Raw genomic sequence first — 20,436 nt, forward strand, 5'->3', positions numbered from 1 at the left:
AATCCCCCTTTTATCTCGTTGGGTGGGCCGGCCTTTTGGGCCATGCCAATAGCCCAGACACCTACTCTGCGCTGAATACATATTCTGCCCGAGTATTATGTCTTCTTTCGTCTTCAGGGAGTCCCGGGACACTACAGTACTATACCCTCAAAACTGTTGGACAGCTTCTAATAAACACTAATTTACGCAATCGAGCCAGTAGTTTGCCATTAATTTCCCATTTATTTTAACTTTAGCAAGGCGCTTGCCTTCAATCACCAGTGATTAGGCTTTATTTGTGAGTAAAATTATACATTGTCAAATAAAACGCAGAGGATCAAACAGTAGCTACATTTGACAACTGGCAGGGCTACAGAGAAAGCCTCGCTAATTTGAGCATCTTTGTTTTAATGCTTATGGAATTGTATTAGGTGGCCCTAGCGACGAAACCCATAATTTTGTGGACCGATTGAACTAAAGGCGCAACGAATAGTAAGCGTAATGTTTTCACGATTTGAAAAATATCTAGTAGGGGAGGTGTAATATGTGCATTATCATAATTGCATAAATTCGCGAAAAGTATGCAAAATTCCATCGATATATATGCATGTGGTGGTTGGATGCCTTTTTTATATTTGCTTTCAATTGCGCGGCCGCTTCAGTCGCCGGAGGTTATAATACCACTCGGCGGCAAGTGCAACATCCCGAGTCTTCTCTGAAGGCGTAGGAAGTCATAGTGATATTTCAGAAAGCGTATTACTGACGCGCCGAAGAGCTGAGGCTGCTAGCATGGCCCGGAGGCCATTCGGCAGAGCAGAAGTACCGATACGGAATTATACAAGTAAAGTATTGCATCTTGACCTTCGGACTACAGTACTCCGGCATGTTACGACTTTATGGAAGAACGGGGGAGCTATACATACATGTAGTATGTGCTGTCCAAAACCTTAATTATCCAAAGCGTCCAACTTACTTTGTAATTAGCTTGTTCAAAATGCACAGTCCCTATATGGCAAGTTTCACCAGGGTGATAAGGCGACTCCCTTTGAAACCCCTGATTGATCTGGAAATGATATGGGGTAATTTTAGTGCGGAAGTGATAAATAAGAATGTCTGGCAGTGCAAACTACTTTGATTTATTCGAGGTGAAAATATTAGGATCACAGAGAGGAGGCAGTGTCTCGAAGCCTTGTTAAACAAATATGACGGGTTTGTCCGTAATCAACATCCGACGCATCGCTGAAGGCTGCATTATCGATCGGTCGGCGAACGTCGCTAGGAGGGCGCTAACAAATAGTAGGCAGACTCCAACGAAGTTAAAAATGGGACATTGCGCTAAAATGCACATAAATGCAGGATCAGATAATGATTATAAGACAACACCCTCTACCGTTTAATGGCTAAACCGAAAGTACTTCGAGGCACTCACTCCACTCACAGTTCCCTTTCTGGTAGGGCGCTGTCGAAGCTCCGCAGACCTCCTGCACGGGAATGGAGGCCCAGCCCGCGGGCCACGCAAACAGCCCGGCGAGGAGTAGAAGGTCTGAAGAAAAGGTCACAGTACCGTCAACATGCACTCCAGCTTACCCATCACCTACTTCTTCAAATGTGCATGCAAACATGCCTATGCAGGCGTCTTCCGAAACTACATTTCCCACCATAACCTTATGTGAATAAGATGTAGACGAAACAGCATTTCTTTAAATAGGACAGTGATAGTAACTTTTGTCAAGTAGAACAGTAGGCGAATTAATTCAATTCACGCATTTGTGTGAGGTCATTGGTTTTGGAAACAAGGCCATAGTAAATCAAATTCGTATTATTCTCTTATTTGTCTTAATCTTTTATATCACATAGAGTATAATTTTCACTCAACACCCATTTAATAGACTAATCTTCATTTACAATTCGTTTGTATTAGTTTTGTGTCTCGAGCATGTTTTAAAACTGCCTTTCTCTTATACTCAGTGAAGCAATTAGGTAGTATCGGAAGAACTAAAGTGGGACATCGGAAAGAGCAAGCTAGGACGGAATTGTAAGATTCAGTTTAACTTAAACACCTTATAGCAAACGGATTTCAGCACTACCTTGCCCCAACTTATAGCTAGTCCTGCATTGTGAAGATTGGAATTTCACAGAAACAAACTTTTAACACTTGCCAGTTGTTTATTTTTCCTTTTATGGGTTCTGGAAGAAGTCGGCATTTTGATGCTTACAAAATAATACTGAGTATAAACAGACTGAATGCGGAATAAAGACATTTGGTCAGGTAATAAAAGAATTCGGTGTGCCAATGAGTTGTACATCAGGTTAATACCTATCTATACTGCACAATGTAGCTGCTGCGGTTGCTTTGTGGAGCCTAATGTGACAAACTCCTATCAATCGACTAAAGGTAGATTTCTAGCATTGCTCTGTATTATCTACTTCAAATAATGAAATGTAAACAGCGGATCCCCACGGAAGTCGCAAATGATCCACCCAGAAAGATCATCATATTGAACAGTTTTTTTACAGAAAAGCTAACATTGAAGGCATTTGGCAAGCATTATATGTATGAGATTTGGCTAATTAAAAAAAAATCTTTGTGAGAAAGGTGCTAGATGAAACGGTGGATACGTCTATAGTCTTAAAATAAACTGCAACAGGCACGTTAAGGTCGGATTTAGCTTCAGATTCGGAGACCGCACCTGAGGAACTCGTTATATTTTGCATAAATCCTCCTTCGGTAGGTGGGTGGGTAGGGTTGTGTCTTCGAGGTCCGTGCGTAAGACGCGCGTGCCTGCATGCCACATGACGCTACACTTAGTTTTAGTCGCACTTGCGAGCATAAAAAGGCGTGTTCAGGGAGCGTTCCAACCGTTACGGTGGCAGCCGGCATTGAACTACACTAAGGTTTTACCTTCCCTATCTTGCCATTTCTAAAATGGACATGAAAGATCATGAATTAACACATGGAATTATGGGCGTTTGAAACATTATTTTGTCTACAAATTCTTGCATTAGGTGCGTTTAAATTTCAAAAAGGTATCATTTAACCGCGTTTCACAAGAGAAACTCAAACTAAGCAAGAGTCTCAAACATTAATTACTTGTGTTCATCCAATGTTCATTCACATCGAAAAAAGCTATTTAAATCTGAGCTCCAAGGTAGTCTTTTAACACTCAAAATCCACGAATTTCGAGTTAGCAATGAACAGGCAGAGGTCAGAGGCATTAATGACCAAAGTGTATTGATGTGCCGCTGGGCTCCATCCACGGATTTCAAAGGCAGATTTTTTTTTCGCGCTAAGTGTTTAAAAAAACACGGGGAAGTAAAAATTTGTTAAGATGTAACGCATTCCCCGATTTATATCAGCTTTGAGTTCAAACCCTAAATGCAGAGACTAAAGTTCTTCAATTCCTAAAGCGGCATTAAATAACTTAAAAGACAAAAAGAAGTTAGACGGGAGTATAAAAGAAATTATTTGTGTTTAAACACAGATAAATGCATGGTGATTTTCCTAGGGGAAATCAGAAGAAAAGCCAAAATATAGTAAATAGCCAAAAGCAAGGTCTTCATTTCATAAAATACCTAAAAATAAATATGGAGAAGTTGATCGAGTGCTATAGTTTATAGTGAATGAAACCCTTTCAAAGTCGCAAACTCACAAATTCAAATATGGATTTACAGGACCAACTTACTTGCTGTGTCTAGCATCATTTTAATAGGAGGACATAAACTGAAACTACTTAAGGAAAGGTTGACAGACAAGACAGGTTGATTTGGGAATTGCTACAGGGTTACTGCACACTGAACACATGGTCTTCCCACTGGAGTATCGAGTCTTGTGCGAAGCACAAGGGGTGGTGGGCAATTTGTCAAAACACCTTACGATAAAGGGGACGCGGTCACCACGGCCAACATGAGCTGCCATCATGAAATGGAATAAACAGCGCAAGGTCTGCAGTTCCACAACACCATTGGTTCAGGTTTCATCTAATGTTCCATGTGTCACAGCCTGATAAGCAAAATTTTGAGCCGAAATGAAAATATCGTTTTCCACTAATATGCTGAAGAGCCTGTCTGACCCCTTTGTTCCAGCTAATTTGGCGGAGTGAAAAAAATTAACTCCAGGGCCTTAGTTTTAAACCGTGCCCAAAAGCAGCTCAGGCAGAGGGGAGGTGTGTAAGCTGCACCGTATTTAATTTCGTACACGCCACACATTGGGAATTAAATGCACACGCTCCGACCGTCATCAGCTCATCAGGAGTAGTTTCTGTCGTCTTTCGAAGGAACTTTATGATAAGTGAATAATTAAGAGGTTTGTTTATATGTATTGATTATTCGGGCTTCTGTAACGCCTTTATTGAAACAGACACCGACGAATAAACCTCACCCTTTTCATCATGGTATTTTCGATTCTGTACTCTCCATGTCTAATTTGTTTTCATAAGACTGGAATCCCCTCTTGAGTTGAATTTGGAAGCAATGTATTGATAGTAACTACCATATCCAGCATTTTACGCAGTTTCCAAACAACCCTCTCCTAAGGCAGCAAATTCGTTTCAAAGTACTAGAATCGCTACTTTACATTTATCATGAAGTTAGCGAGAAATACCTTTTCATCACTCGGATGAAGGTGGCTCATCAACTGTTTATTTTAATTGTAAGTTTGCATGAGGTTGCTTTTCCCATTTCTCCAGCCTTTTAAATCATGAAGAGGACAACATAAACCTTAATGAATAGCTTCAATGCTGTTTAATAAGTGTATCCTATCAATAACTTTTCTGAAAGTGGTCATCATTTGGCTTCCGGTGAACGAGATTAATGAAAAATAACACAGCAAAAATGCACTTACAGCATTATATTGCAAACTGTAACGGACATAAGGAAAGGGATTAATGCTTGATATCAGCAAAAATTGCATAAATTGAGTGAAAAACTGCAAGTTGATCATTTTGCACGATTCTCAGACTTTATTGAGCACTAAAACAAGAGGAAATTCAACCAGTGTCCTAAAAGATCTTTATACAAAACAGTTTCCAAATTCCTCACAAGTGTACATATTTTAAACAATGGCAATTGTCGGAGGAAGAAGTTAAAAAGAAAATAAGTGTTCTCCGCATTACCAGACGATGCGGTAAGGTAAAGAAATTGTAACCCACCGGCAACGCATTGGAGGAGTCCAGTGACCTGGAAGACGCTGCGACCACAGAGCTCGCGTTTACAAAGGGAGAGACAGAGGAGGAAGTGGGCGAGCAGCAGTATGCCAGCGCCACTGAGGAGGAGCAGACTACCTGTCCATGCGGCGGCGTTCGAGACCGCAGGCTTCTGGCCGCCACCCCACAGCGAGAGGCGGCAGTAAACGCGCGCCCCGGAGTTCCACATCCACCGCAACGAGCGGGCGGGTCTGTGGCCTGGACAGGCGGTCTCACAACTGAACACTGGTCCAAGGGAAGGGGATGCGTAGTGCAGCGTCTCCAACGCCGCAGGGCTAGTTGGGTGCAAGATGGTCTGGCAGTTAGTTTCCCAGATGGAGCTGTCAATTTCCACGCGTTGCAGCCATCCGTTGCTGAAGAGACTGATAAGGATAAAGGCCAGGGAAGAGGTGGAGAATAGCATCCATACTAGTGAAACGACACTGACTACTATCCTCTTCATCTCAGCCGGAGAGGAATTGGCAGAATGGCACACACCTCGACGCTACTTAGCGATGCAGGCACATTGCCTCGCACGCGTTGCCGCGTGCGTCCATCCGATTGGTCAACTCGAGGTCCAATTTCTTTAGCCATTATGCTGCCCGTTTGAAACACAAACACAAGTTTTGATTTTTTTTAATATGAATTTTGCGCCATGATTATTTTTTACTGGCTTATGAATAATCCAACGTCTACCGATTCAGGTGTGTAGCAAAGTGCTTGAACACATGAAGAGACATTTACATTGCGACAGATTCCATCTCCTGTATGCTCATTGAGGAAAGCATAAAACTGCTGGATCTCTATTGGAAGTTCCAGAGGTAGGTAAAAAATACTGCTTAATGTTAGGAACCCTGCGAAACATACCTTTATTTACGACGTGAATGATTCGCGAGTTGGCCAAAGCCCCACTTCCGTTTAAGGGACATGGTAACTTAGAGTAAGTTAAGTGATAGATAGATGAATTAGATATGATCTCTTTGTTGTGCCATTGGGAAAACATTGGGTATCAGCAGCGCATAGAGTACAGCGAGAACAGTGTCAAGCCTGGCATAACGCAGACAACATATTACCAAATAAACAGTAACTAAAACATGGTAGTTTAAACTCATAAGCGGCTAATATTTTCTACAGTTTAAAAGGAAATAACTGTTTTAAAACAACAGATAAATGCTTTATATTGTATCTTCCCTCATTAGATACTCTCGACATTTTGTCAAAATGTGTTAATTAGGTCTCTCTGGGTTCGCTATGGTCGGTGATGCATCTTTATCTGACAATCATTTTTGCCAATCCTTATTTTTGCATTAAAGGAATATTGCTTTGTTCGAAAATGACTTTCAATATTAAGGATAACTGGGAAGTTTCCGGACACTACTTCGAGTGCTATCGCCTAGCTGGTACCCATGATTGATAAAAAATATGGCGCCAAGACTATCATACGTTCAATGGCATCAACACTTGAATGATAAACCTCTTACGATATTAAAAATCCGCAGGATTTGTACTACCCTCCTGTGGATTCTTTCATAGGTGTTAACTTTTAGGAAAATGATGGTGGTTTAAAGCTTACCGCAGATGATTGACGTCTGCACAAAAGTCACCACGACGAAAAATAAATTTGATCACCAATAGTCCCCCATTTCAAAGTCGCAAGTCGAGCACTAAATACGCATACCTACGCATCTCCCCCACTCCTAGTGGTCCAACTGCGACGCGGTGGCATGCTGGGAAGTTACCCACCCTAGTGCCGGATTTGCTTAACAACAAACACGTTAGCAGCAGTCTACCTCTAAGCAGAGTCCAATGACATAACTCTGACTGGCGATTCATCCAAGGGATCCAACCCAACTTCCTTCTTATGCATAATGAAGTCACGGCTATTAAGCTTCAGCAGGTGCCACTAATGCTAGATGTCCTCCTCCATGTTGTAGGCACCCAAAATGATTCCTCAGGGACGTGAGCTACGCCATCTTCATGGTAGACACTAGATCACAATGAAGGGGCTGAGCGTCTTACATGCATACCGTTTAATGAATGGGTAAAACATGTGGAAGTAATCATGCAACCTCTGAAGAGGAAGAAGCAATGCCATTCCAAAAAATCCAAAAAAAAAGTTTCAGCACAGGTGATTTTGGCAAGGACATATTGCGTACTCCTGTTAAAAGGTTAATAAGTGATTAATCTCGCTATTTTAGATACAATTTGACACAACATTTACTGTCACCCGTTGTCATGACGCCCGCTCGAAATACATCAAAATATACCAAATCCTATGACCAACTAATAAAATGGAAAGGAAGTTTTGTTTTGTGCAAAAAAAGTATGGCAAGAAGGCATAATAGGGAGTTTGGTCAGTCTAGTTATTTTTTATCCCAAAATGTACTCATATGATCGGAATCCAACATGCTACACTCAAGCAGTGAATCCAAATAAGCACCAGTCGAAAATGTAATCTTTGAAATTCAAGAAGACGGCCTTATGACTTGTGTTTAGTGACCAAAATTTTGTGAAAGATTTAATGTGCGCCACCTAATCGTATTAAAATTGGGAGGTGGGGGGGGGGGGTGGTAGATCTGAAAGCTTAGATTAACAATAGCAAATAAACACATTATTATACCGAGCCCAACGACGCAAGATATCGTGCGAGCCTACAAGCATAGCTACACATGTTCTCGAACGAAATTGTAAGAGCGTACCCTTGCATAAATCTCACAGAACTACAGCCTATAGAACGTTAACACGATGTTACGTAATTCCAACACTTTAACCTATCCATGATTGAGAAACGCGTTGTCGTCACACAATAAACAGGCGACAGAGGTCATTCATAATCCACGGCCTCTAAATCTCTATCAATAATGAATCAAAATTAGAACGATATGAACCCATTTAAAGAACGTCGGATAGCAAAAGGCAAGCCTCGTCATCCATCGTTGTTAATCTGTGATCACTGGAACGAAAAGGCGTATAACACAGAGTAAAACCATATAAATATACAGACATTATTGCTGTGAAGAGCTAGAAGCTGAAAAAACAACAATGAAACAGGATTAAATGCTCAGACACACACACACCCACGAGAATGTGTGAGTCTGCAAGAAGAGACAAATGCAACAAGTGGAAATGTGAACTAGGAGGTTGTAGATGAGGTCGGTGCGTGTAAGGGCATGGGATAGCTGGAATGTGGCTAAGGGGTGGAAGGGGGCGAAACTGCCGACTCGGAGGGAGATTCCATGGAAGAGGGCAAGATGCGAGTGGGCACTGTTTTCTTCCGGCGATTAAGTGACGCTGTCGAAATTGGAGACTGATTATTTTGAGGTGTTGGCGAGCTATCTTTACCAATGGTGTTTTGAAGGTGATCCTCCTTCATTATCGAAGAAGAAGTTGATATTTTTCCACCCAGCCTACGCGTTTCAAACCAGCCATTGACCTAGAAGGCAGAAAAAAGCATCATTGTCAGATGCATGACGGCATTTAAACAAAAAATGGGTTATTTTATGACAAAAAATCGAATGCCAACAAAATAAGTCATCAATATATTAGCCAAAATTATCCATTCATTAGTAAATTAGCTTCGGTGAGCGTAATGCACCTGAAAATTGGCAAGTATGCCAAGAATTCCGAAAAGCCCGTATGCCATGTTAAATATCGAAGTAAGGTGAGAGACAACGAACATAACAGCAGAAAAATGAGATTGAAAGCCCGACTTGAAGAATGCAGGAGCAGGGGATACTCAGCTCTACCACTAAACCAAATACCGTAATTAATGAATTAAAATTATGCTTTTCCTTTTGTTTGAGATCCCAGGACATGGTTATTAAACGTGGTTAATCTGGGAATCAGTGTACGACCCCCTCGATAGACAAAAAAGACGTGATTCGTAGTCTGCCGAAAGCTTTTGCCTATTCGCCACATAAAGGAGCGACCTGGAACAGGCAAAAAATGCGGTCAAAATTATGCTCGAAAGCCTGCCATTCATTAGACAGTGCTAAGCGTTTGAAGGAAAACCCCCTCCTCAGCCAGATTCTGCCACCCCCATCAATCACCGTCAGGCAAATTTCAAACCCATTCATTCGCGTGTTGCTTCCTCACGAAGCAGGCACGAAAACTACGGACAACCATTTTGAGTTTCCTTGAGTACCACTCTCCGGGTCATGAACAGATTCCTTAAATTGTTTGGCAAACAATAATTACTTTAATAGAGTATGGGCATAAAATGTTATCGGAATAATGCTTACATCTTCAAGAGAACAGCAAATTTGCTTCGCAAGTTCACTGATATCATTGGGATCGGGCTGAGGGCACTGGTCAAAAAAGTTGACGAGGACGTCTAACTGTTGATTAGTTAGTTGCTTTGATTCCGTGTCTACTACAGCGGAAGATCCACTTTCCGTACGTTGGCGCTTTGACTTCCGCTCCGCGACATTTTCACTGGCGTCTGACGGAAAAAGATAAATTATGCAGTGCTCCAGGTAATAATTGACAAAATTCTATAGAATTTCCTTAGCATATGGCACAATGGTTGTTTATCTAGTTTTCTGCATACCACAGCGTCACAGTGAATGCCACGAATTAGTTGTACCATTGCTGTACCGTCTTATGGGAGGGAATAAAAGATAAATTCCGCATTCAAAAGCAAATAACAAAATAAGCAACACGGTTCACTCATTTATTGCCACTCAGCAAACCAAAAAGAATTCATGTTAAGGTTGTGAAAGTTCTTTTAATGTGCAAAAGAAAAATAAGCCAAAGGGGCAAAACTCACCATCATTAAGTCCAGAAGCCAAACGTACTGAATCCACCCAGAGTTTGAGTCGCACATAGGACTCTCTGGGTTTGTTGCCGGAAATCTGATCCCACGGTCGGCATTTGCAAAGAAGATCAGAGACAGAGGCTTGACTTAGCCCCAAAATTGTGTTCCCCAGAGCACGTTGGGTCATTGAAGTGGTGTTAAGAAGCTGAAAGGCATTCAATACCACTTAGTGGATTCAAATTTCATCTTCCAACTACGTCAATTACATGTAAAAACAAATAATGCCATTTGAAATATTTCAGCAAAAAGCAAAATTACAAGATAAGAAAAAGTACAAGCTTGGCATCGGCCACTGTTTTCATAACATCAAAGCCCTCCTTAAGAAGACGTTGGGCTTCGGAAGATCGGATACTAATGGACGACCGACTGCAATTGTCTGATTTGCAGGAGAGGGAGGCGGCGGCCATGGGAGTGGCTGTTATGTTGACTCGGGGTGGTGTGGAGACGGAGTCCATAACGCTCGTCGATTTAAATGAATCTGCGGTGTCACCAGGAAGCGAATCTTGTTGAGATTTTGGCGAGACATCCTCAGATTTCTCATGTTTTACCGCCAGCGCACCCTCCTTCCCCGCCGATATGTCTTCACACCGTAAAACGAAATATTAGGATAAAGAAAGTTTGGATAGTGTTCCATTTACACAGCTTAGACACTAGTATCTAGATTATAACTAAGTGCATAAGGAATCGGGATTACTAGATCGCTCAGTTTAAGCGTAAACCACAATTCTTATGTCATAGTTACCGACGCACTCAGTCCATGGCTACCCAGTTAATCACAAAAAAGTGAAACAGAGCAAACACTGCTGGCAAAAAATAGTTGTTTATACAATATTCCATTAAGCATGAACTAGCAAAACGTTTGGGGAAGCCCTCTGTTGAAAACAGTCGCTTTTCTGTTGTTTTCATACTTCTCTGTCAATCTAAAACGCAAGTGTTCTAGCAGAGTTTGATGGTTTACTTAATTGATTACAACCGCACACTAATCACACTAGTTCGCATTCGTATCTAAAAATTAACAAAGACGAAGGTTTTAGGAGAGAAATAGATAAGGAGAGAGCCGTTCAAAAGGGAAAATGAACGCATATCACAGAACCAAAAAACCTATTTTTGTCGAAAGATATTGTATTTGTCGCTTGACGATTCCAACGTGACAGCCGCGTAACAGCAAAGTTCATAAGAATTACACCCGCTTATGTAATATTTTCTCCTACCGCATGGAATTTTAACACCGCGTAAACACTTTTAGGCTATTTATCGACAGATAAATCTGACGAGAGAATTCGATCGGCCTAGTTGATTAGCATGTTGAAGAAAGCAGTGTAGTTTACTCCTGTAAATGTTTGACTAGTGCTACTTTTCAAGAACATGAGTCATTCAGTAAACTAGTGCCTAATGGACGCTGATTCCCGTCATTTTGGTTGCTTTCAAGACTTACCGGAATTCCCATATGCCGCTAATAGTAAGGCCTTCGTCGCTAAGAGTAACTGTTTCGCTTAACATAAATATATTCCGATTGAGAAAATAGTCAAAAACGAAAAATTCCTCCAAAGAGATGTAAATTATGGAAGTACAATTCAAGCAGGTTGAGAAAACATGACAGCTTGCATAAACATGTGCCAAGTAATACGGATGGAGACGGAAGGTACAATCGCAGAGAATCACAGGGAAGCATAGACATAAACCTTTCCTAAAACATGTGACAAAGCCAAACTACACATAAATTTCGTCGGCAGATTTCAGTGAACACTCGAAGTCATCCTAGCTTCCACGTGTATTCGGTTTCAAACGGTGCAATCAAAGCGGCACCATGTCTGGTCCTCGCAACACCGTTGTGTGGCATAAGTCCTTTATAAACTCAAAAGGCAAACTATTTAAACTGAAATCGAGAATGCTCTGCTAAATATTCGCAAACAGATGAGCCTTTTTTTATAACGTTGCTGGCATTTCGTAATGCTTAAAACATCATGCGACTAAATAAAATCCGAAAAAAGGTGGGGGATCTCGAGCTACTGTGAGGATCAAACAGCGAATAGACTTGGTTATAATAAGGGATCGGTACGCTCAATAAATAAGTTTTGTAACCAAGGTCGATATTAATCTGGTAGCAATACTATCAGAAGGTATGAATTTCACAAGAGTTTTGACGTCATTGATACCCATGAATCATGCAAAAGAATTGTTATAGCAGAAGAGTGAGATAAAACTGGCTCGATTTTCAACACTTATGAGCAGTTATAGTAATATGAACAAAGCTGTGAAATACACACGTTTAGCATTCATAGCCAATCAGATGCAGCAAATGAAAAGTTGGAAGAGTATTCAACGCTATTTATGCAATTCAGGCCATGCAATGAAAAACGTCCCCAGAAAGTCGATGATGATGGAAACTCCAGCTCCACTTAATAAAAAATACGGATGTACATAGGCGGCTGTTCTGTCCATGCTAGGAACGCAGCTGATTTGAGTGCCTATTTCCCACGTACACCAACACCGACACCCACACCTTCACAACCGCTACATCTACGCCTGTTGCGTCGTCCAACCTACTGTTCAGATCTGTCTTGCTTACCCCAGATTGCCAAGCCCAACTCGTGTGCCTGTTTCTAACCAAAATCGGATAACTGAGGTATCACTTCTTTACAATTAAGTTGTTCTATAGTGTTTTGGGACGAATGAGTTTGAAATGCCTAGGGCTTAATTTGTGCAGTTATAACAGTGAAAATGTAAAAAACCTAAGCTAACATCTGCCACATGAAAAGCGTAAGAATTTTAGGACTGTATACCTGCCCAGAGTTATCGTCATGGTAGTTGGTAGCATAACTCTCCTAAAAATATAGGTTTTAGGACTGAATGCTTCTATTAAAGGAAAAAAATACGTCACGGTCTAACGGTGCTTTTCAGGTTTCACGTTTAGTTGAAAGCAAATGGCAGTATTGACTGACATTAAGCTAAACCGTGAATAGCGAAAGTAACAACCCCACTGATACTTTAAAAGCCCGTTACTGTTGACTACTGAGGGCGGTAAACAAATGACTTAATTGACATTTACAATACGGAGCCAAGAACTTCAAAATGGTTAAAAAAGCATAGCGCGCATATTTTAAGAATGATAGAAGTCAAATTTCTCAATTGTTATAGCTCCAAAGTTTAAAAAGCACGTTAGAGAAGCATAGTAAAAGGAAGGCAGTTGAACAATGAACAATCGAACTCACTGTACTCAAAGCCATTCAAAGAGCGTGGATTTTCCAAAAAAAGTTTCATACGAATGAACGGTTCCCGGCCCTTGTTGGTAAGCATTGACCAAGGTTTCGGCCTAGTTAGGAGATCTGACACACTTCCTTGCGAGAGACCTAAAAATCCACGGATGAAAATAATGGTATAATTGAATAAAATTTCAGTAAACAGTACATGTGAGCAGAGGTGAAAATTGTGGGGAGGCAACTTGCCAAGCACATTCTGACCGAAAGAGCGCTGACTGATGGCGCACTTGAGTAGCATGTCCTTGGTCTGGCGGGCAATCTCTGAGGTGTCGAGAAGCATGGGCCGGCGATACTTGGCCGGGATGGGCGGTAGCTGTGGGAGCGTTGAAGGGGAGGCGGAGGAAGCCGACGGCGTTCTCTCTCCCGTCACGGCTGACTTGCGGGGACTCTCACGGTTTCCCAACGTCGATACCACCATTCCCTCATCGACACCCGCTCCCAACGCCATTGGAAGTTTGCCCACTTCTCTTCCTCCTCCTCCTCCTCCTCCGTTTGTGGCGCTCAAGAGTGGTAGGATGGGCGGCAGCGCTGCAGCCTCATCTTGAACACCCAGCAGGCAACTGGACAAGTTGGGCTGCTTAAGTACGCAAACACCAATCGTCTAGTTTATAACCATACGCCTTGCGGCGAAACATATGTTCAGGAAGTGATCTATGCTATTAAATTAACTAAACAGGCGAAGCCGTAAGATGGACGTGATCATTCGCAGCGATAAGAAATTCATCGTTTTCTGGAACAAGAAGAATCCATCTCAGTTCGGATGTAGTACTTTTGTACATGCCAAAAAAAAATCACCAAATAGCTAGCCAGAAACTGCCTCATAAGCTTCTAGGGAGGAAGTAACAAAAAAAGAATATGAGAAGGAGCAGAAAGAACTTAAAAAAACACTTTACTATTTGACATTACATGCCCGGATAAATGTGCAACTGGAAAAAGACTGAGTTAGCAGCGTTCTTGGAAGTCAAGTTTACAGCTCCAGTATTTGCTCTAAGTGATCCGTTAATCAACTCAATTAACCATGGACCCCTGGTGCTCAATTTGATAGCTGTTATATTCTTAACTTTGTAGTGGTCTTCTCTGCGTCAGAAAACTGAAGCTGGGAATGTTCAAAGCATCGTTGAGTCAAATAACTACGAAATTGTATTGCTAGCAGCAAAATATGTGAATACAAATGAGGCGTAGATAAGAAAGTTGTGGAAAGCCTGATAGACAAATTACAGTCTCATCTGGAACTGTTTACTCACGGTATTTGTGGTATTTAATAAGGCAAGGGGAAACAGACAACTTACCTGTTCAGTGCGTTTAGCTAGGAAGGGTTGCAATGCACACAATGGTTAGAAAAAAAAGAACACCGTAAATATAATTGAATATGTCGTGGACTCACAAATGTAAAGTGTAATGTATCCATTTGTGTATTGCATTCATATTCGACAGTCATCACACCTAACCCACCCAAACCAGGGAATTTCATACTTGCATCGTGCTAAAGAAAGCGATTTTTGATGCTGCGGAAACACTACCTCACCGTAAAATATGATTTCCTAGAATATTTATTAACACTTTTCCGACAAAGAATCACCAGGATCCTAAAAACAACCCTTCCGTGCCTAACATCGCCGCTTAAAGACCTAATGGACTTACGTTCACTCGACTATTTCACAGCCCAAACAGCGAAATCACTGGGTCTACCAATTTTGCAAACCAAATCACCCAACGGCGCATGCACCTCTCTTAAAGTGACTCAGACGTCCAGGCGACAAACCTTTTCGCCCCAAAATGCATCATCGCCGTTTTTCATGAGCGGTATGAATGCAAACTTCCTCGGATGTAAAGGTGGGTGGGTGATTTGAAAAATAGCGCCTGTTTAAATTCGACTAGCGATAGCAGTTGCCACGTCGTTCCGGGGGGGGGGGGGGGAATTACGCGAGTGGAGGTCCCGCAATAACTTTCAATTTAGACCCCAAGAATGCAAACTGCTAATAGCCAAACGTCAAAACAGCGTTTGGAGGAGACAGCTGCGTGGCCGAATGTAGAATACAAAAAAAGTGGAACCAAAACCTACTGGCGAAATTATTGGTGTAGGATGTCAAGGAAGATAATTTGGGCCTACACTACTTCTTCTGGTCGGAACGCCTATTCGAAGTTTGGGCATAAAATATTGGGAAAACAAAAACCCAAGATAGAAAACAATGACATCGCTAGCTACATGTACTCAGTTTCAACAAGGTTTACTATTTCATAAAATTTCTATAGTTTTTGGCAAGTAGCGACACTGGAGTTGATATCACTAAAAGATGAGTTTAGTACGCTTCTCCCTTATTTTAAATGATGCGACACAGAATTAGTCAAAGCCTCACATTCCGGTTGGATAGGACAGATAAGAGGTAACGCAAGGAACCGGATTCCCCAAACGGTATTGGTATTAGAAGTAATAGCCTAATTCGGATAAGCCGCCAACCTGATCGATTGATTGAATAGATTTTGCATCCTCACTGGACGAGGCCGAACCAGATGCCTGAACTTCGAGACGTTCCTTCTCCTCTGCAGCCATTTCAAGTCGCGCGTTCATGAGGAGCTTGGCGATTTTGGCCTTCGTCACAGGCGCGGTTTGCTCACCACCGAAGCCTCCATTAGCGACGAAACGGCGAGATCTGCGAGCTGGTACGGCACCAGGTGTGGAGGCGGGGGGTGGTGGGGGAAGAGCGGGCAGGGTCAGAGTACAATTAGTTTTCCCTTCATCCTGTTGCAGCTTTTCTGCTGCCAAGCGACAGGCTAGACGTCTGCTGGCCCAAAATCGTGAACTATTCAGCGCAAAGGAGTGTTTACCTGTCAGTCAAATTTAAAAAATTCTATTTAGACACCAATCATAGATAGGATACGTGCATGCTTTAGTCGTACCAACTTACTAGATGATTGGATAAAGTAATAAAATTAGAAATTTTAACTTTTTCGCTTTTTTTGGGGAGTAGGGTTTTCGAACAAATATGCAAACTTGAGTTAATGAAGATCAAATTATGTGGACATGATCAGTAGACATTGGAAAATGTAGACGCCTGTCTGTAGATGACTTATTTTTACATCTGACAAGTGCTAAATCAACTAATACAATTAGCGTTCGGCTGATAATGGATGATCATACTGTCTTTTATGAAATAATTTAAAAATGTCTGGAAGACAAGCGCCAGTGCGTCAAATCGACATTTTGAATGGGGCTGACGATTTATATCCAGCTACAAAAAGGCGAGGAGGAGTGAAAACGAGACACTGATGGAACAACAATGTCAGACAAGGCACAAGACTAGAACGCTACTTCAATCAGCATGACAAGAGAATGTGGTAACAAGGGGTATCAAACCGAAGAAAAACACACTTCACGAAACTTCTCATTAAAATCATATTAGATACCTATTTATTCTTTTCTTAGGATTAAGCTGTCCTATGGTAAAGCATACACACACACTAGATCCTCCCTATTAGCCCTTGGAAATTCAATCTAGGCTTCCTAACTGTGGAGGGCATGGTGATTGTGGTATTGAAATATGACTATTCACCAAATTGCTTTCGCAAACGAATTACTACACACCACATTTCAGTAACACCCTTTTACCCTTAAATAGTAGGATTTTTGGCAAATTGGTCGTTCTACCGAAACAAAGCAGCATCACGAGAATTTGACAAACACACAAGCACACAGATGTTCAAGTGACCCTAAATGCTATCCTACTGGCTGTATGGTTGTATTTAACTGAATCAAGTCGGATGACCCCCGCACCAGCCAAAAGACGAGATGTTAGTTAGTTTAAGGACCATAGAAGTTTAGACAACAGACCAAAGTCCACAAACAACAAGAAGTTTGTTTCATGTTTAGTGAGAATGTCAGGGCGAGTTAGCTGATCAGTTCTATGAAACTAGAGGGAGTTAAACAGTGGGCAAATATTATGCTGAATCTGAGAGAGGTCAAAATGACTTACTACGCGAAGGGAAGCATGATTTTTCGCCGCTCCCAGCTTTGGGAGGCTCTGCAGCGGACAGAAGTGTATCGTCACCATAGACTGCGGTGAATCTGGCTTCCAGAGAGGTTATCTTCGACTGGACAGAGGTCAACTTGACCTTCATTTCATCCAAAGTGACTGCAATCTTTTTAACCTGAGCATAAAAGCACAAAAGCAGCAAGTGCACGGGTGTGGCTAGATGTTTCAGCTCAATAAACACTAAAGTGGGATTAATAAAATGTATTCTCACGACAGTATACTTCCTCAGCAGTAAGTAGTGCCAATCAACTTTAATAACAAGATAAAGGTCATGATCTTGGAGTCGAAGTAACTTGAATGAGTAAGCAAACTAAAACTGCCACCGAAGGCAGGTAAGCTTACAGTATCGGCAAAGGCATCTGGCTGTAGCGTTGAAACTTCCGTTTGACTGCTATAGGCAAAAACAACCGTAAGCCTGGTATAATTAATTGAAAAGACATATACGTGGCATGCTTTACCTTTTGTGTCGAAAGCGGTTATAATTCTGACAAGGGAATGCTGTGGTTTCCTGGGCAGAGTTGCAAAACCGTCGACGGGGCACATTCGGACTGACAGGTTTAGCGAGAATGGGTATGGGGATGTTGTGACCTCGTGATGGCGAATTGAAAATAGGACCAGCGGAGAGTTTATCCAAAGGTTTAGAGGCTCTGATAAAGGGATTGAGATAGCACTTCTAATGGACCATAGGCTTTGGGTGCATATATGTACCAGGATCCCAATCGTTGAAAACATCACACCGTCAATCAAAAGTCGAGTCAAGATCATACCAAAATGGAGTGGGATTTCAGTGCTTCGCGACAGAGCCGACCTCTGATATAGCATTTAGAGCCTTAAGGCGGTATATCGCTTAAGAAATGCATTAAGCTTCGTTAGATTGACGAAATTAAATTACTTTAATCGTCAGCGAAAAATAGTGAGTTTAACCTCATCAAATCCGCCTATTTCAAGAAGCGATGCTCAAGGTAGCTATACCCAAGGCGTTAGCGTGGTTCTCATCGTGAGGCACGAGATGCCTAGGCTGCGCCTTGTGATTCCCAACGAAAAAATCATATCACTGTATTCAGCTAACCTAACAACAAGTGATGGGGGAGGATAATAGGTAAGAGGGTTTAGCTGAGATATAAACGGTGGAAACTAGAGAAGAGGGCGAAAGGAGGAGAGAAGAGCATTCGTAATGCGGCTGTCTTTACGGGCGCGCGGAACGTACGCACGGATGCACGTGTGCACGCACACGCACAAAGCAGGCGATCCCTACTGGTCGGTTTGATGACTGATAGACCGATATCGATAGTACAAGAGTGCGTGCGTGAGTGCCCTCGGGAGTTTGTGATTGGATTGTTTGCTGGTAATTAGCCTCAGTAAATGTCGGAACTGGCGGCAAGCGCTGATGCACGAATCTGATTTGGGAACTATCAGAAATAACATGTTTATTTAATAGATAGTATACTCAGCTTATCATCAATATCTCGTTAACAAAAAGGGGTTGGGTAACGTGCCATGATTACCAAAGGCTCTGTGATCTCAAGATTCCATCCAGAATAAATAGCAGAAATCGATATAAGGAAACCGATCTCGCAGAGTAAGCCTATTTTTCAAGTTTGGGTGGACGAACCTCCATGCAATCATGAGAAAAATCCTTTCGCATAACGTCTTCATAATCCCAACAACGTACATGTCTCCACCGCCCTAACGAACTAAAAAAAGCATTCTGGGAGTTTCAATAAATTGTTCCAAACGAAGATGTGGAATGCTCTGAGTATATCTGTCAGTGGTTGTCCAGAACGCGATGCAAGAGTTAGGGTGAGAATAAATATGGTTGACTAGATAATAAAATGGGCGCGTCGGTCATCCAACTGACAAGCATGCATAAAATTAATTAGCAAAGCAAATGAATGAAGAACTGAAACCCATACACCGACATCATAATAGCATTCATGGAAGGCAAAAATGACAAATTGGGAACTTATCAACTACCCGAAATCCCAAAGGTAAACCTTACTACAAGGAAATTAGCATTTGATAAGCTGTTCATAACAGTATCAAAGCATCTTCGCCCTGTTTTCGACACTGGAGTGGTACACAGATCTTATCTCAGTTAAAATTGCACCGTATTAACATTTTACTAATGAGGAAGCTGGTTGGTTCAAATAAACTGTAATGAGCTATAAAATATGCACTACAGTACAAGTTTTCATCGATGAGTGATGAAACCAGAAGCTATTTGTGCGTGCAAGGCTTAATGACTAAATTCTCAAATGTATCCGATTTCACATTTAGTGAAATGCATTTCCTAGTGGTGTCGTCAAACCAGTTGGGTAACGAATGAACACGATTTTGGCAGTGGTAGTGCCATCAACATGTCTTTGACCAAAGTTGATTAAAACTCCTCTGAGATCTACCAAGCGTAACTTTAATACCAGACCACTCGTCGCTCAGCTCAAGATCACCTCAACACGACACGAAGTAGGCGTGCATTTCAAAATGTAAACGCTTGAATACGAGCCACGTGCACTCATAGCCAATATAGCAGTCTAAATGAGCAGAAAACTGCAAGTTAACAAGCCTCGTACAGAAGGAAGAAAGTAGGAAATGCTTTGAGGGCGAGGATTGCCATCTGGATGCGAAAGCGCACAGACCACACGCGTTAATATGGCAACGCGATTGGACAGCCAGTCAACCGATAGGCCGATATCGATATAGTACGAGTGCACACGTGCGGGCTACATTATGACTCTGATTGGCTCTGTTAACCAACGCACGCCTAGTCAGTCTATCTGCTTTTCGCCCCAACTCAAATCGCGGCTGTGGGAATGAAAATGGCCACTTTTAAGGTTACACACGCAGTCTGAATGCAGAATAAAATAACATGAGGGTAAAGAAGCCGGGCTAATAGAGGTAATGCAAAGTAAAATAATACCAAATTAGAAAAACAAGAAGGCTCTAGTAGCTATAATCACAGGGCTACAGCTTAAATTGCATCATAACAAAAATTTGCCCAAAAAAGAGAACAGTATTCGAAAACGACGCACCTATTTCATTTCCAGGTGAGATGAAATTCACACAGGGCGATAAGAGTCATGACTACTGTGTGGATTTTACCAATTCAAAAAATAAACTTAATTCAGTCTGAGCATATGGATTTTTTATTGTTAAAACATTTACTAGATATA

The 20,436-nt window shown here is 41.7% G+C and overlaps 2 protein-coding genes across 2 annotated transcripts; both read right to left on the reverse strand. All coding sequences in view use genetic code 11, as the record gives it.

Moving 5' to 3' along the window:
* Positions 1–1,139: 1,139 nt before the first annotated feature.
* EGR_00050 (Lipoma HMGIC fusion partner-like 2 protein) lies at positions 1,140–5,753 on the reverse strand (the record flags this gene model as incomplete). Its single annotated transcript, XM_024489299.1, has 4 exons — positions 1,140–1,265; positions 1,395–1,522; positions 5,127–5,622; positions 5,658–5,753. 4 exons carry the CDS (start codon positions 5,751–5,753, stop codon positions 1,140–1,142), a joined length of 846 nt encoding a protein of 281 aa, XP_024355977.1.
* A 7,021-nt stretch (positions 5,754–12,774) lies between these two features.
* Positions 12,775–17,809, reverse strand: EGR_00051 (Homeobox protein cut-like protein; the record flags this gene model as incomplete). The annotated part of the gene is made up of 6 exons (XM_024489300.1): positions 12,775–12,800; positions 13,188–13,325; positions 13,437–13,812; positions 15,694–16,061; positions 17,207–17,446; positions 17,725–17,809. 6 exons carry the CDS (start codon positions 17,807–17,809, stop codon positions 12,775–12,777), a joined length of 1,233 nt encoding a protein of 410 aa, XP_024355978.1.
* Between the last annotated feature and the right edge of the window lie 2,627 nt (positions 17,810–20,436).

Source organism: Echinococcus granulosus, assembly GCF_000524195.1.
Source record: "Echinococcus granulosus chromosome Unknown EG_S00001, whole genome shotgun sequence".
NCBI classification, from domain to species: domain Eukaryota; kingdom Metazoa; phylum Platyhelminthes; class Cestoda; order Cyclophyllidea; family Taeniidae; genus Echinococcus; species Echinococcus granulosus.